This window comes from Elaeis guineensis, chromosome 9, assembly GCF_000442705.2.
Source record: "Elaeis guineensis isolate ETL-2024a chromosome 9, EG11, whole genome shotgun sequence".
Taxonomy (NCBI): Eukaryota; Viridiplantae; Streptophyta; class Magnoliopsida; order Arecales; family Arecaceae; genus Elaeis; species Elaeis guineensis.
The window spans coordinates 26,157,848-26,173,693 of record NC_026001.2 but is presented as its reverse complement, the minus strand read 5'-3'; the positions used below and the strand labels follow the sequence as shown (position 1 = coordinate 26,173,693).

At 49.4% G+C, this 15,846-nt stretch overlaps 1 protein-coding gene across 1 annotated transcript; it reads left to right on the top strand.

Moving 5' to 3' along the window:
* Positions 1–353: 353 nt before the first annotated feature.
* Positions 354–1,551, top strand: LOC114914522 (uncharacterized). Its single transcript, XM_029266753.2, has one exon. It carries the CDS (start codon positions 551–553, stop codon positions 1,289–1,291), a length of 741 nt encoding a protein of 246 aa, XP_029122586.2. The 5' UTR covers positions 354–550; the 3' UTR covers positions 1,292–1,551.
* Positions 1,552–15,846: the final 14,295 nt, after the last annotated feature.

Genomic DNA, 15,846 nt, shown 5'->3' with positions numbered 1-15,846 from the left:
GGTGAATTTAATTTAGGATCTTGATAGTAGATATGCTTGTGACATCTAACCTGTTTCAGTTTCTTTTCAGCCCAAAGGTTTCATCACAATAAAGATTTTGATCTATATCCATACTAAGAATCTACTATTGCAATATTCATAAATTCTTAGCTTTCAGTATCTCAATTGGTATACGAAGGTATAAACACATCAATTTATATTTTTATTATTTTTTATTTTTGAATAAAATTTTAGCTAAAAAATATAAACTCAATACCTAAAATAGTCAACAATTTCGTTCGCAACCATATTTGCTTTGATTTCCATATATCAAACCCAAAAAGAAATATCCATCCTTTCCAAAATTTTTCCGCCACCGCGTATTGTTTTTAAAGAGGTTTCCCACCTTCCATCTTCACGAATAAAATTAAGATCTCCTCATCATGTCCGCTTCACCTTTTGAATACCTTTCTCCCACCCTCGCCCACAAAGAAGGTTTTTTTTTTTTTTTTTGGGACACTCAGAAGAATTCTTTTCCTTTTTTTTTGTTCAGATTTTATAATTTCGAGAGATGAGACCGGAAACCGCTACCAAGCAAGCCGCCTTCTCAACCCATGCCGATCTCCGGCGTAACGTGCCGGAACCCGAAACAATGCCAAAAGAAGACGCCGGGGACGCGATCCTCGAGCTGACTCTCCTCGCCGCCGACGGCCTCAAGGGTGGCGCCACCTTTCTCGGCAAGGCGGCGAAGCCCTTCGCCGTCGCGTGGGTCGACCCCGCCCTCATCAGGAAGTCCCCTATCCCCCTAAATTCTAGCTCCTCCAACCCCCCCAAGCTCCACCTCCCCCTTTCCTTCGAAACCCTCCAAAACCCTAGCTCCTCCCTTACCGTCCAGATACTCTCCTCCCGCCTCCCCTTCCGCGCCGCCAAGCCGGTCGCCTCCGCCGTCATCACCCTCTCCTCCCTCCTCGCCGCCGGTGAGCCCTTCGTCCTGCCGCTCCGCCGGCCGTCCGGCCGCCCCCACGCCTCGCTCCACCTGTCCGCCCGCATTCTCTGGTGCCTGGCGCCCGCCCCATCGTCGGATCCCGTCGACGGGGCCCCTGTGGTCGCCGGAGTTCCGAGCATTCCGACGGAGGTCGAGGCGCCTGAGTTCTTTTGGGTCGAGCCGAGCGCGCCGCCATATCCGGCACCGTTGCCGCCGCCGATGCCAATGGCTGAAAGGATTGGACCGTGGAAGAGCTTTTTGATTGGATTGGCGAGTGGAGCAGTCGCCGCAGTGTTGATGGGGGCTGCTGTGCTGTCGGGGGATTGAACGAGAATTTTGTCTGCAATTTGGGTGAATGATGATGTTTCTGTACAGGTTTTATACCCTTTTTTTCGCCTCTTGTTTCCTCATAGCAAAATGCTTATTTGTTCTGCTTGGTGAAGCGATGGGGGATTTTGCTTATGGGTGCATGAGGAATTTTACAGGACAGGATTACTGATTTTCGTTTATTATCATGTTTCTTTGACTTAAAGTGCCCGTCTTTATGTTTAATGAATTCAACAAGGTTGTTTTGTGAGGTTGTGAAATTGACTGATTCTTGTAGATGCTCTGCTCCAAGAGTGTCCAATCAGAACTATTAGTTACAGTGCAGTTATTGTACTGATAGTTTTGGTAAAGAAAATAGAACTTTATTTCACAGCCTACTGTAATTCTAGACTTCAACTTATCTCCTATTGATAATGAATCTCAACTCTCGATAGATCATCAAGTTAAATAACCTAAATCCTATTCATAGTTGGATTAGGCATATCCAAGATGTTAAAACAAGTGAAGAAGGAGAAAAAACTCTGTAATTCTAATGGATGTAAAAATTATTTGAATACGATAGTATGTACATGGTGTATATATAAGCCTAACTATAATAGATTTTGAATATGACAACAACTTTATTAATATTACAATTTGGTTACGGTAACATCCTCACTCAAACTTAAGATGGTATGGTGGAAGCTATCTTGAGTTTGAAAACTAAGTCTCGAAAATATCCAAGTGGATCGGCCTTAGTAAAGATATCTGCAATTTGGTTAGAGAAGGAAATAGAATAAAGCTATACAGTACTACGACGAATGTGCTGGTGAATGAAGTGACAATTAGTTTCAGTATGTTTAGTACACTTACGAAAGACATCATTATAAGCAATTTAAATGGTACTTTGATTATCATAGCAAAGAATGATAGCACTATGATGAGTAACTTTCATATCCTCTAGCCACCATCTAAGCCAAAATATTTTATCAGTAGCATCAGTAACGGCCCTATATTCAGCTACAATGCTGAACCTAAAGCTAGTAGTTTGCTTCTTACTATGCCAGGCGATCGGACAATCACCTAGAAGGAAACAATAGCCCATAATAATGCTTTTATCAGTAGAATGATCAGCTCAATCAACATTAGAATAAATTATGATATTCCATACCGACCGATACACCTCGTATCGTACCATACCGGTAGGAAACTAGTTCGGTTCAGATCAGTTTTCGAAAAAATAGCATGAACCGGATCGAATCGATCAGTTTGGTACGATATCGGTCCAAACCGCCCAATATCAAGTGATTTGGTCCAATCTGATATAGTACGATACTGGTTCGGTCCGATTTGACTTGATTTCTTTTCTTTTTTTTTAACCATTAGGTGGAATTTTTTTTAATTTTTTTGTTATCGGTATGATCTGATATGGTTCGGTACTTTACCGATTGGCAACCGGCATAGGTGCTGGTATCGAGTCCACGAACCTTGAAATAAATACTTTAGTACAAGGAGGAGTCAACAGTATAATGTGAGCCATGAAATAGGGTATCTTTGACAAAGCATAGAATATGCCAAACAGTGGCACCACGAGCGAAAGGACTTACCATTAATTAATTGACAATATGAACAGCATAAGCTATGTCATGACGAGTAACCATAAGATTTACAAGACTACCAACTAACTATCTATAATGAGTAGCATCTAAAAGAGGAGTTCCCCCGGTGGGTATTAATTTGGCATGAGTCTTAAGAGATGTAGAAGTAATCTTACTATCTATTAATCCAACTTTAGAAATAAGATCAAATGCATATTTGGCCAATGATAAATAATATCCATCAAAACTAGATGTAACCTCGAGGCCCAAGAAGCAATTCAAAGCTCCCAAGTCTTTCATCTCAAATTTTTGATTAAGATATGTTAGGGATCATGAATGCCCATGAGATCATCCCGGTTGTAGTCATATCATCCACACTAAGTAATAATAAGGTGATACCTTTAACAATTTTGCGGATGAAAAGAGTGGAATCATAAAAATTGTGAGTGAAATCAAATTGAGAGACAATAGCTGCATTTATACTTCTTTCGAAAGATCATTATGTGGAGATAGCCCTCACTAGGGCTTTAGATTTGAAGCCTCACAAAGAAGGAAACATCTTCTTCGAGTTCTAGTCCATCATATTTGAATCCAAATTTGTTTAGATCCATTTAGACCTAGGCTCAAATTCGCTAGATCTGTTTATCCATAATTCGTGCCATGTCGATTGCTACATTAGCTTCAAATGCTAGTTCCAATTGCCATGTCAGAGCCACATTAGCAGTACTGCCATGTCGGCTCGACTGCAAACTTTCACTGTCATGTTAGCGCCAGGTTAGCAGTCCTACCACGTAGGCAACAAAGACCTAATTTTGTTGTGTTGATCATTTTTTGGCATCTATTTCCACAAATTCTGCCTCTACAACAAGTTTCTTTATTGCTTGTTTGGATTTTTGCAACAATTATGTCTACCAGTAAGACTCATTCTAAGATTTTCAAACCCTTTGAGATAGTCTTGAATGGATCCAATTAGTTCCTTGGGCTAAAGCTATGCGTAGCTTTCTCGAAGGGAAGAAGTTATAGTGACTTGTTACTGGGATGTCAAACAGCCTACCAAGCTGGATAATAAGGATGAGTGTTATAATGCTAATGTTGTTGCCAAAGGTTTGACATGGGAGTATGGTACTAACTATGAGGAAACATTTGATCCAGTTGCTCGACAAACCATGGTTAGGAGCCTTATTGATGTTGGTGCTGCTAGGCAATGATCATTTTTTCATATGGATGTCAAGAATACCTTCCTTAATGATGATCTTGAAGAAGAAATGCGCATGTAGCCACCATCGGATTATCCTCATCCACCTAATAAGATATGCTAGCTTCGTCATGCTTTATATGTTCTTAAGCAAGCTCCTCATGCCTGGTTTGCAAAATTTGGTGCAACCATCTCTTGATTTGGTTTACCTCATAGTTCTTATTATTCCACTCTTTTCATCTCCACCCGCAACGTGTGTTAGCAAGTGCTTCATGACTCTCTGTTGCGCCTTCATCTTCTCCAAATGATAGGATTCACCGAGAGCCTCCATCTTCTCTTCCATGAGTTAGAGCTCACCGAGACGTCCACCAAGAGGCCTTGGCTAGACGGGTGTAGACGGCTTCAAGGTAGGACTTTGGATTCGAAGCCTAGTGAAGAAGGAAATATTTTCATGGATCTTGGTTCTGATCCATCATATTTGAACCGGGATCTAAATGGACCTAAATGAATGTGCATTTGATCCGATGGATTGCAATGCAGATCCACGAAGATGTTTCCTTCTTTGTGAGGCTTTGAATTTGAAGCCCTAGTGTGGGACTGCCGCCACCTACCCTAGGCCTCTTGGCAAGCCCTAGCATATGGAGGACAAGAAGATGGAGTGTCACGCCTCCGACCTAAGATTGTGAGCCGAAGGTCATGGCAACCGCGCATACTCATAGAAAACTCTCCCCACAAGCATATAAGGCATCTTATCATGCTAATATAAAGCAACAACGGAATAATTTATCAATAATTTAAATCCAAAATTATAACCATCCAAATTTCTTCTTTAATATCTCAATAAATTTCACAATGTTCAATAAGCCTTACATTAAATTCAATAAGACTTTCAGTTTAAATAAAAGAATAGAAGTTCTGCTTCTAATTACTCTTCGGTTCCTATCTTGTATCATCTTAATTCCTCAATATCTATAAAAATAGTAAAAAATAGGAGGTAATGAGCTAGACAGCTCAGTAAGTAATGATTACTTTCAATAGATTTCATCAGATATTAAAGTAAATAATCATTTATAGAAAATAATGCATATAAAGTTCATCAATTCGAAATCAACTTCAATTATGCAATACAATTCATACTAAATTCATTTTTTTTAAAAAAATTTAAGTTTCTTTCAAGATTTTAATTTCTTTCATTCTTACGTTCTTTTCATCAACCATGAGCTATGACCATATTTTTTCTGTGGTGGATTATAATACCACGTATCTTCTTGCGGTAAGCTGCGAATTATCTGACAGCAAAGTCTTTCGAAACCACTGCTCTCGCTGGCGGTTTGTCGCTGGTCTCACTGGTGATATGTCGCTAGTCTCGCTGGTGACATAAACCCTCAGGATAAATCAATTACCAACGTATATGCCCCCATTGACGTGGTCCTTTACATAGTCAGATTGTTAATTCATATTATTCTTATATCAGAATTCTTCATAAATCATGTTTCATATTTTAATTTTGATAAGAAAATATATAATCATGTAGTATCGAAATCAATCAATATAATACATCATAAAATCAATATGTTCTGTTGGGTATAAAATAACCCCCAGCCGAAGTTCATGACAGGAGTGACCCTCCGGGGATTCTACCGACTTCCGACCTTCGGAGACATCTCTCCGAACCTCTCTCGCGGTCGAGCCTCCGCAACACTCCCAAGTTTTGCCGACGGATAAGCCCCCACCAGCGTCGACCGGATTCTTCGCGACGGACAGACTCCACCCAAGTTTTCACGATGATCGACCACCTTCTAGACTTCGCCCGGACTCCTACGGGAGTCGGACTTCGTCCCCGACTCCGACTGCAGGAAGACTTCGCCCGGACTCCTACGGGAGCCAGACTTCGCCCCCGACTTCAATTGCAGGTAGACTTCGTCCGGACTCCTACGGGAGCCGGACTTCACCCCCGACTTCAATTACAGATAGACTTCGCCCGGACTCCTACGGGAGCCGGACTTCATCCCCGACTCCGGCTGCAGGAAGACTTCGCCCGGACTCCTACGGGAGCCGGACTTCGCCCCCGACTTCAATTGCAGGTAGACTTCGCCCGGACTCCTATGGGAGCCGGACCTCGTCCCCGACTCCGACTGCAGGAAGTCTTCGTCCGGACTCCTACGGGAGCCGGACTTCGTCCCCGACTCCGGTTGTAGGAAGACTTCGTCTGGACTCCTACGGGAGCCAGACTTCATCCCCGACTTCGACTTCGGGAAGACTTCGTCCGGACTCCCACGGGAGCCGGACTCCGAGCTTCTACTGCAAGCGACTCACTCTGAGTTTCCGCTGCAAACGATCTACTTCAAATTTCCACCACGAGTGGTCCGTGCCGGATTCCACCGTAAGCCTTCACCTGAGCTTCCATTATGGACGAATTCCTTTCGGATTTCTGTTGCAGACAGGCCTTGGCCGAGACTCCTCGACAAATGATCCCCATTCGGGCTTCTATGGAGATCAGACTCCGACCGAACTTCTATAAGCGGGCAAATGCCGTGCTCACGGAGTCCAGTAGCTGGATCCCTCCGACGGACGAACCTCTCCAGCACCATCCGACATCCACCGTCGGTCGGCCCTCTGCCAAAGTCTGTGCGAAACTGGGCTACGCCTGCGGAAAGCCTCTGACCGAGCTCCTACGGCAAGTGATCCTCGCCTGCCGCCTTAACGCCCAAGGCACCCAACAAGATTTGCAGCATCCGAGCTCCTCTCAGATGGGTAGCTAGCCATCTCTCTCTGCCAGACACCCCAACCGAACTTCGACCGACAGGCCTGGACTCCCTGGCAGGCAGCAGTAACGGCCATGACTCTGCTCCACTTCCTGCAACAGATTCCGCACGGCTTCATCACTCCCTGGCAGGCCGCAGTAACGGCCACGACTCTGCTCCACTTCCTGTGACGGATTTCGTGCAGCTCCATCACTCCCTGACAGACCATAATAATGGCCACGATTTTGCTCCACTTCCCACGATGGATACCGCACGATTCCTCCACCCTCTGGCAAGTCGCGACAACGGACGCCACTCCACTCCCCGCAACAGACTCCACATGGCAGGTCCCGATGATGGCCATGATTCTACTCCACTACTCTTCACAACAAACTCCTCCTGACCCCGAGCGGCCCACGGCCAGACGGCTACAAACGTCGCTATCAGTCCGTTGCGCCCTCCACCTATAAAAGGGGGGACCCCATATACGTTATTCTTTAAGCTCTAATTTCTATCCCAAAAACTCTGCTAAAATTTTCGTTCGAGCACTCCATTCTTATTGAGGCAGAGAACTGACTTAAGCGTCGGAGGGTCTTGCCGGAGCAACCCCAACTCTGGTTTAGACTTCTCTTGCAGGTCCCGACGGCGACCGCGACTCCCTCGACTCCAGCTTCTCCGACGTAGTCGGATTTTTGCACCAACAGGATTGGCGCTAGAGGAAGGGGCTGTATCTTCGCAGTACCTTTGTTCTTAAAGGAGCGCTCAACGGGACAGCCTCCGGTCATCTTTTCTGACGTCCTCTCCTCCTTTTCCCACTAGGTCTTCGCCCGATGCCTCCCCACAAAACATCCACGCGGCGATCCACGACCTCCACAGCCAGATCTCAGGCTCCGACCTCACCTCCAGTTTTTCAGCCTCCTCCCCCTCCTCCAGCAACAACGGTTGGCGCGGAGCAATTTGACCTACTGGTGCAGCAGGTCAGAGGCCTCACTGAAGCTGTGCAGGCCATACAACAGCAACAGCAGCCACAGGCATCAGTGCGACTAGAGAGAGCATCACCAGAACTCCAAAATCCGACGGTAGGATGGGCCACTTGGGCCAGCCGCCCCATCTTTTTCGGAAAGATGAATCCGAGGGTGGAGAGCCCTCAGTCAGATCACGATTCCACCCCTGAAAGATCTCTATCTCCATTCTATCAGAAGACCCTTGAGACCCGTAGTCGAGAGGATTTCCTGGACCGGAGGCTCCAGGAGATGAACCGACGGATCGAAGAACTCCGCCATGCTCCCCCCGCTTATGGTGAGGATATTTGTACCGACCCTCCCTTTTCTCAAATGATCATGCAGGAACCGATCCCGCCAAACTTCAAACTCCCTCAATTTGAAAGCTACGACGGGACTTCAGACCCAGTTGACCACCTGGAGGCCTTCCAGACAATGATGCTGCTTCATGGCGCGCTCGACGCCATTCTATGCCGAGCCTTCCCATCCACCTTGAAGGGAGCGACGAGAAACTGGTACTCGACGCTGAAGCCGGATACCATCTTTTCCTTTGATCAGATGAGCCACCAGTTTGTGGCTCATTTTGTTAGCAGCCGGCGTTCCCGGAAGGATTCGGAGTCCCTCATCAACATCAAGCAGAGGGAGGGGGAGTCCATTCGGGCCTACATCAACCGTTTCAATGTCGCCGCATTGGAGGTCCGAAACTTGGACCAATCAGTAGTGATGGTCGCCCTGAAAGGCGGCCTTCAGAAGAACGACCTTATATTCTCCCTGAAAAAGAAGTACCCCAAAAATTTTGCTGACCTGTTGGCTCGGGCCGAAAGGTACGCCCGAGCGGAAGAAGCCTTCAAAATGAAGGATGAGGAGACCGTGAGAGAGCGGCAGGCGGGAGACTCGAGTAAGCCCGCAGTCGAAAAAGGGCCGAGAGAAGCTCGGCCACGTTCTCGAACTCCTCCCGGGCACAAGCGCGTCCAGACTCCTCCCCGAGTACGCAGGCAGGGAAGCCCGGAGCGTCGGGCTCGGCGTGGCTCTCCCAGGAAGATTCTGCAGCTATGCCCCCCTCAACGCATCGAAAATCCAGGTGCTGATGGAGGTCAGAGAGCAGCTCCCAAGGTCAGAGAGGATGCGCACGCACCCCGAAAAGCACAATCCTAACAAGTTCTACCTCTACCATCGTGACCACAGCCACGACACGGAGGAATGCATCCAGCTCCGAGACGAGATCGAGGAGCTCATCCGACGAGGTCGACTCGATAGGTTCATTCGACGCCGGCCTGAGGGTAGAGAAGATCGGCCAATGGCCCTGCCGCAGCCTGAGCCGCCAAGGAGGGAAGAGTAGCTCGGAGATCGGCCTCCAATTAAGATCATCAACTCCATCTCTAGAGGATCTTGACAGGAAGCAGACCTTCCACAGCCCTAGAGTTTGGAAACTTGTAAATGTATTGCGAACGATCCCGCTTTAAATCAAGATTTCTTTCAGACTTGCACATCTTTCCCTTTTTGGCATAGACTTGTAACGACAGGGAACGACCCCATCGGACAACAAAAATAAATCCCAATGTGGGCAACGTCGAAGGCCCGATTATTTGTAGACCGGATGGGGGAGAGGCCATACAGCGCCCATATGCGCCCCCACAGCCATGTTAGGGACAGGAGGAGAACCTCGCCCTAACATGAGCAAGGTCGAAGGCCCGGTTATTTGTAGACCGGATGGGGGGAGAGGCCATACAGCGCTCATATGCGCCCCCACAGCCATGTTAGGGATAGGAGGAGAACCTCACCCTAACATGAGCAAGGTCGAAGGCCCGGTTATTTGTAGACCGGATGGGGGGAGAGGCCGTACAGCGGCCATATGCACCCCCACAGCCATGTTGTGGACAGGAGGAGAACCTTGCCCTAACATGAGCAAGGTCGAAGGCCCGGTTATTTGTAGATCGGATGGGGGGAGAGGTCATACAGCGCCCATATACGTCCCCACAGTCATGTTAGGGACAGGAGGAGAACCTCGCCCTAACATGCGCAAGGTCGAAGGCCCAGTTGTTTGTAGACCGGATGGGGGGAGAGGCCATACAGCGCCCATATGTGCTCCCACAGCCCCGTTAGGAATAGAAGGAGAACCTCGTCCTAACCTGAGCTGAAACCGATCACATCAGAAATAGGGGAAGAACCTCGTCTTGACACCAATTAAAGTCCGGCCATTCGAGACCCGGCAAGAAAGAAGAAAACCTTCTCGATGACCCTTCTACGCTACCGCGACTCTGTAAAAAGCTAGGGAGAACCTTTGCCTAAAAAAAAAAAAAAAAGAAGAAGGAGGGAAATGTGAAGGAACAGCGGCGGGCTACCCCAACGAAAAATGGAGGCCGAACTACACTAAAAGCACAAAGGACCTCGTCTCTATGAAGAGGGAGGAAGAGAAAGTAAGATCTATGGTCGCGAACAAAAGGCAAATCGACACGGCGATGGCTAGGAACCTCAAAGCGGCGTCGACGCCGAACCAATCAAAAGCACAAGAAACTCGGTAAGGATGACCTAATACAAAGATGAACAAGGAACCTTCGAACAACATCGACATCGCACGGGACAAAAATGAAAGAAGTCCGGCGTATGATAATTCAACACGACATACGGGTAAGGTAACAAGGACCTTTTCATTTCATTAGCAAAATGTGCGTTACAGAGCCTGGAAGATCGAAAAAAAAAAATAACAAAAATAACAACGACAACAACAACGATGACAACAAACAGACAGGCGGCAAAAGAAGACACTTAGAGGGACGAAGGACAAAAAGAGCCTAAGGGGGCCCGGCTTCCTCCGATTTCGAACTTTCGACTTCGACCCTCATCAGGGAGTGCCTTAAGCTCTCGACTTCTTCCAATTTCTTCTCTCTCATTAGCATTTCCATATATCTCCGATAAAGCCACTGGCTTTCGTTCTCCGCCTCTCGTGCCTTTTTCTTAGGATCTCAGATTCCGTCTCTGCGTCCTTGACTGCCCGCTGCTCGTATACCAGCTGGATCTTCAATTACTGCAGTTCGACCTTCCCCTCTCCAAGGGCGATAGATAGCTCTTCTATGATTCTTCTCAGGGATTGGAGTTCGTCAAAATTTCGAACGGGAGCAAACTGAGCCCCTTCAGCTAGCTGCCTTTGAAGGTGGGCAACCTCGTCGGTCGCCATCCTGAGCTTCCCCCTGTATTCATCCACCTGCCTGCACCAGCCGGTCCGGTACGCGTCATAGCTTACCTCGGCATCCTGAAGCTGTTGCTGAAGGTCGGAGAACTTCTTCGACCATTCTCGATCGCAGTCGGCCCGAGTCGAAAGGCGGGACGAGCTTCCTTCCAACTGACTAATCCTCTCCTGTGCAGCCGACAGCTCCACTCTGAGAGAACTGATCTTGGCAGCTTGACCCCAAGATCGATCGCTGGCGCGCTTCTTGTGTTCCTCGAGCTCCTTCTCGAAGTTCGCTTTCCTCCGACTGTACTCCATGATCTCCTTCATGTGGAGGTTCTGAAAGCGGGTGGCCTCCGCGGTGGCTTCAGAGTGGCTCTCCCTCAACCTGCGAAGCTCGCCATCCATCTCCTTCGACCTTTTTGTTAAATGATGAACTTTCTTCTTCAGACGTTGGATCGTGGACTTCAGCGGAATCTCCTGTGGCAGGGGAAGCACTTCGGCAGGATACTGCCATCGGGAGACAAAAGCGTCAAGGCGCATCTCATTGCATAAAGCAAAATAAAAAAAAAGGAGAGCAGAGTGGAGAAGCCCTCCAAAAGGGGAAACTCAATTTTATTGATTGAATGTTTCTTAAAGACAAGATAGAAAAAAAAAATTACAATAAAAGAAAAATACAAAGTCAGAGGTCTCAGACCCCTGAAGTAGGAGTCGGGGAGCTCGGTGTTCTTGGAAGGGGTGCTGCGGTGGCAGTGGCAGTGGGAGAGGGCCCGGCTTCATCTTCAGATGCCTCGTCCAAGAAGCTGAGATCGAGCTCGAAAAATTTTCTGACCACCTTCTCCTGGCAGAGCTCGAATCCTTTGATGAATGCTTCTTGGCCGAACTTGACATTCAGGTCCCTCATCTCCGTAGAGACCTTGAACTCCTCCACCGCTAGAACCCTGGCCTCCAAGACCAGGATCGGGATCTGCTCCACCAAATTTATGACCTCAGCCTCCGCCTTCCTCACCGTCTCCTTCGAGGTCTGCTTTTCTTTCTCCAGGGCCTGCTTTTCTTTTCCAAGGCCTTTTGGAGGGTGGCTACCTCGGCTGCCTTTTCTTTGAGGCGAGCAACTTCGGCCCGGCGACTCTCCTCCGCCTGGATGGCGTCCCTCCTCGTCCGGTTCGTTGCCTCGATATTGGCAAGGAGCTGGTGTCCGATCTGCAAGGCGGCTAGGAGGTCAGAACGAAGGTTGAAAATTAATAAAATGAAGGAGCGAGGAGAAGGGGGAAGGTGAATCTGTTTACCTCGAGAAAGGACCCTAGAGAGTCCCAAACCCGTTGTTCGGGATCGACACGATCAATCCTCTGGATGACTTCAGGCAGGATGCAGCCATCGATCAGTCGCTTTATCAGGTCCCTGTCATTAAAGAGATTCTCCCCGGCTCTCCTTCAGAATCGAGAGACTCTTCGATGGCGGCTCAGCAGCTACTCACCCTGTGGGCCACCGACTTCCTTCTCCTCCCCCTCTCAACCCCTGGCGCCTCTTCGAAGCGGTCCCCCGAAGCGGGAGCCTCAGCGAGGGAACTCCTTGAAGAGGCCCGGGTAGCCGGAGGTTCGGCATCTGAAGGAACGTCGACCGCGAGGGCTGCCTGGGCAGGCGTGGCCGAGCTCGTCTCCTCCGTTCTGGCCTTCTTTGTCGATCCGGAGGCCGCGGTGCCTTTTCTTTTGTGAGCCTTGAGGCCCCTGGCGAGCATCCGTGCTGCTTCGACGTCCATTCCTGAAAAAAAAAGAAGAGAGAGGAAAAGAGATCAGTAATGAAATAAAAAAAAAAGAAGAAGAAAAAAGAGAGAGAGAAGAAGAGCGGGAGAAAAGAAAAGAAAGAAAAAAATGGGATACTCGCAGGATCCAAGGGGCTCAAGCCGATGTTGAATAAAAACTGCTCCTTCAGAAGGTGGGGAAGGGAAGGAGTTGGGTAACTAAGAAATTTCTGGGCGGCCTGAAGGTCGTCCTCCCCCAAGCTAGGAGCCCTGCAGACAGAGTCCCTTAGGGAGCCCCAAGGGAGCAATCCCAGCCTCAAGGTCGGGCATTGGACGAAGAGGTACTTCCCCTTCCAGTTGTGGATTGAAGAAGGAGCACCTTTCAGCAACCCCTTCTTGCCAAACTGGAGGGAGAAATACCACCAGTCCTTCGCCGAGGGGTGGCACTTGAAGGTGTAAAAATACCTAAACAAAGAAAGAGATGGCTGAACTTCGACTACATGGCAAAGGGAGAGGAACCCTATCAGAAATCTAAAAGAATTCGACGCAACCGAAGCTAAAGAAATGTCTAAAAAATGGAAGAGGGCGACAACGAAGGGCGGAAGCGGAAGCGGAGTCCGACGCGGAAGGCCTCCTGATACAGACAGAAATGGCCAGGTGGGGGGGTGCTAGCCCGGTCGACGGGATCAGGAAGCTTCAGATCGTACTCCAGAGGAACTCCATACTGAACCCTTATCAGTAAAAGTTCATCCGGAGTCAGGGAACAGGGAATGGCACCCGGCGCAAAAATCGAGCGAGGCCCAGCCCTAGATGTGGGTTCGTCTACAGTGTGGGGGTTCTGGGGGGCTGAGGCGGACAAACTCCTGGAACCACTAGAGGCAGAGGTGCCGAAGGACATTTCAAACAAAGACCCTAAAGATCCTGGAGAAATCAGACGGAACAAGAGGCGAAAGGTTTGCGGGGGACCAAACCAGAGGAATGCGGTAGAAGAAAAATGGAGGAGAAAGGGCACCTAGATGGCAAGAAGAGAAACGAAAGTTTCGGGACTAACCTAGATCGCTCCGAAGGATGCAGAGGGGCGAGGACAGGGATGACTCGAAGAGAGCTTAGGGCCAAGGTGGATGCCAAAGAGGGTCAGAGCTCTCGGAGAGAAGGCAGACACTGACAGAACTCTCAGGCGGAATGAGACTCCTGAAGGCGGAAAGGCGGGTTTAAATAGACCCTAGGATCCGGCGCTATAATGATCGCGGATCTCCCCAGGCCGACCCACGCTCGCCACGTGTCCCACTCACCACCGCAGGCGGCTAAAAGCGGCCGACAGCTGATAGAGCCATTACTGCACCGTACCTGGGCCAACGCTCCAGCAAAAATTTCGAAAGGTCCCTTCGGATCGTCCCGATTTGAAAAGACTCCATAATGCGCGCATTAAATGCCAGAATATCTGAGGGTGATTGTGCATAGGATTCAAGGGGACAACTTCAGCTGCGAAAATTTCTCTGTACTTCATTCGAAACTCAAACTCGAAAGTAGGGGGACTGGTGTTGGATATAAAATACCCCCCAACCAAAGTTCATGACAGGAGTGACCCTCCGGGGATTCTACCGACTTCCGACCTTCGGCGACATCTCTCCGAACCTCTCTGGCGGTCAAGCCTCCGCGACACTCCCAAGTTTTGCCGACGGATAAGCCCCCACCAGCATCGACCGGATTCTTCACGACGGACGGACTCCACCCAAGTTTCACGATGATCGACCACCTTCTAGACTTCGCCCGGACTCCTATGGGAGCCGAACTTCATCCCCGACTCCGGCTGCAGGAAGACTTCGCCCAGACTCCTACGGCAGCCAGACTTCGCCCCCGACTTCAATTGCAGGTAGACTTCGTCCGGACTTCTACGGGAGTCGGACTTCGCCCCCGACTTCAATTGCAGGTAGACTTCGCCTGGACTCCTACGGGAGCCGGACTTCATCCCCGACTCCGGCTGCAGGAAGACTTCGCCCGGACTCCTACGGGAGTCAGACTTTGCCCCCGACTTCAATTGCAGGTAGACTTCGCCCGGACTCCTACGGGAGCCGAACTTCGCCCCCGACTTCAATTGCAGGTAGATTTCGCCCGGACTCCTATGGGAGCCGGACCTCATCCCCGACTCTGACTGCAGGAAGACTTCGTCTGGACTCCTACGGGAGCCGGACTTCGTCTCCGACTCCGGCTGTAGGAAGACTTCGTCCGGACTCCTACGGGAGCCGGACTTCGTCCCCAACTTCAACTCCAGGAAGACTTTGTCCGAACTCCTACGGGAACCGAACTCTGAGCTCCTATTGCAAGCGACCCACTCCGAGTTTCCGCTGCAAACGATCTACTTCAAATTTCTACCATGAGCGGTCCATGCCGGATTCCCACCGTAAGCCTTCACCCAAGCTTCCATTATGGATGAATTCCTTTCGGATTTCTGTTGCAGATAGGCCTTGGCCGAGACTCCTCGATAAATGATCCCCATCCGGGCTTCTACGGAGATCGGACTCCGACCGAACTTCTATAAGCGGGCAAATGCCGTGCTCACGGGTCCAGTAGCTGGACCCCTCCGACGGACGAACCTCTCCAGCACCATCCAACATCCACCGCCGGTCAGCCCTCTGCCAAAGTCTGCGCGAAACTGGGCTATGCCTGCGGGAAGCCTCTGACGAGCTCCTACGGCAAGTGGTCCTCGCCTGCCGCCTTAACGCCCAAGGCACCCAACAGGATTTGCAGCATCCGAGCTCCTCTCAATGGGTAGCCAGCCACCTCTCTCGCCAGACACCCCAATCGAACTTCGGCCGACAGGCCTGGACCCCCTGGCAGGCCGCAGTAACGGCCACGACTCTGCTCCACTTCCTGTGACAGATTCTGCGTGGCTCCATCACTCCCTGGCAGACCACAATAATGGCCATGATTCTGCTCCACTTCCCACGACGGATACCGTGCGGTTCCTCCACCCTCTGGCAAGTCGCGATAAGGACACCACTCCACTCCCCGCAACAGACTCCACGTGGCAGGTCCCGATGATGGCCATGATTTCACTCCACTACTCTTCACAACAAACTCCTCCTGACCCCGAGCGGCCCACGGCCAGACGGCTACAAACGTCGCTATCAGTC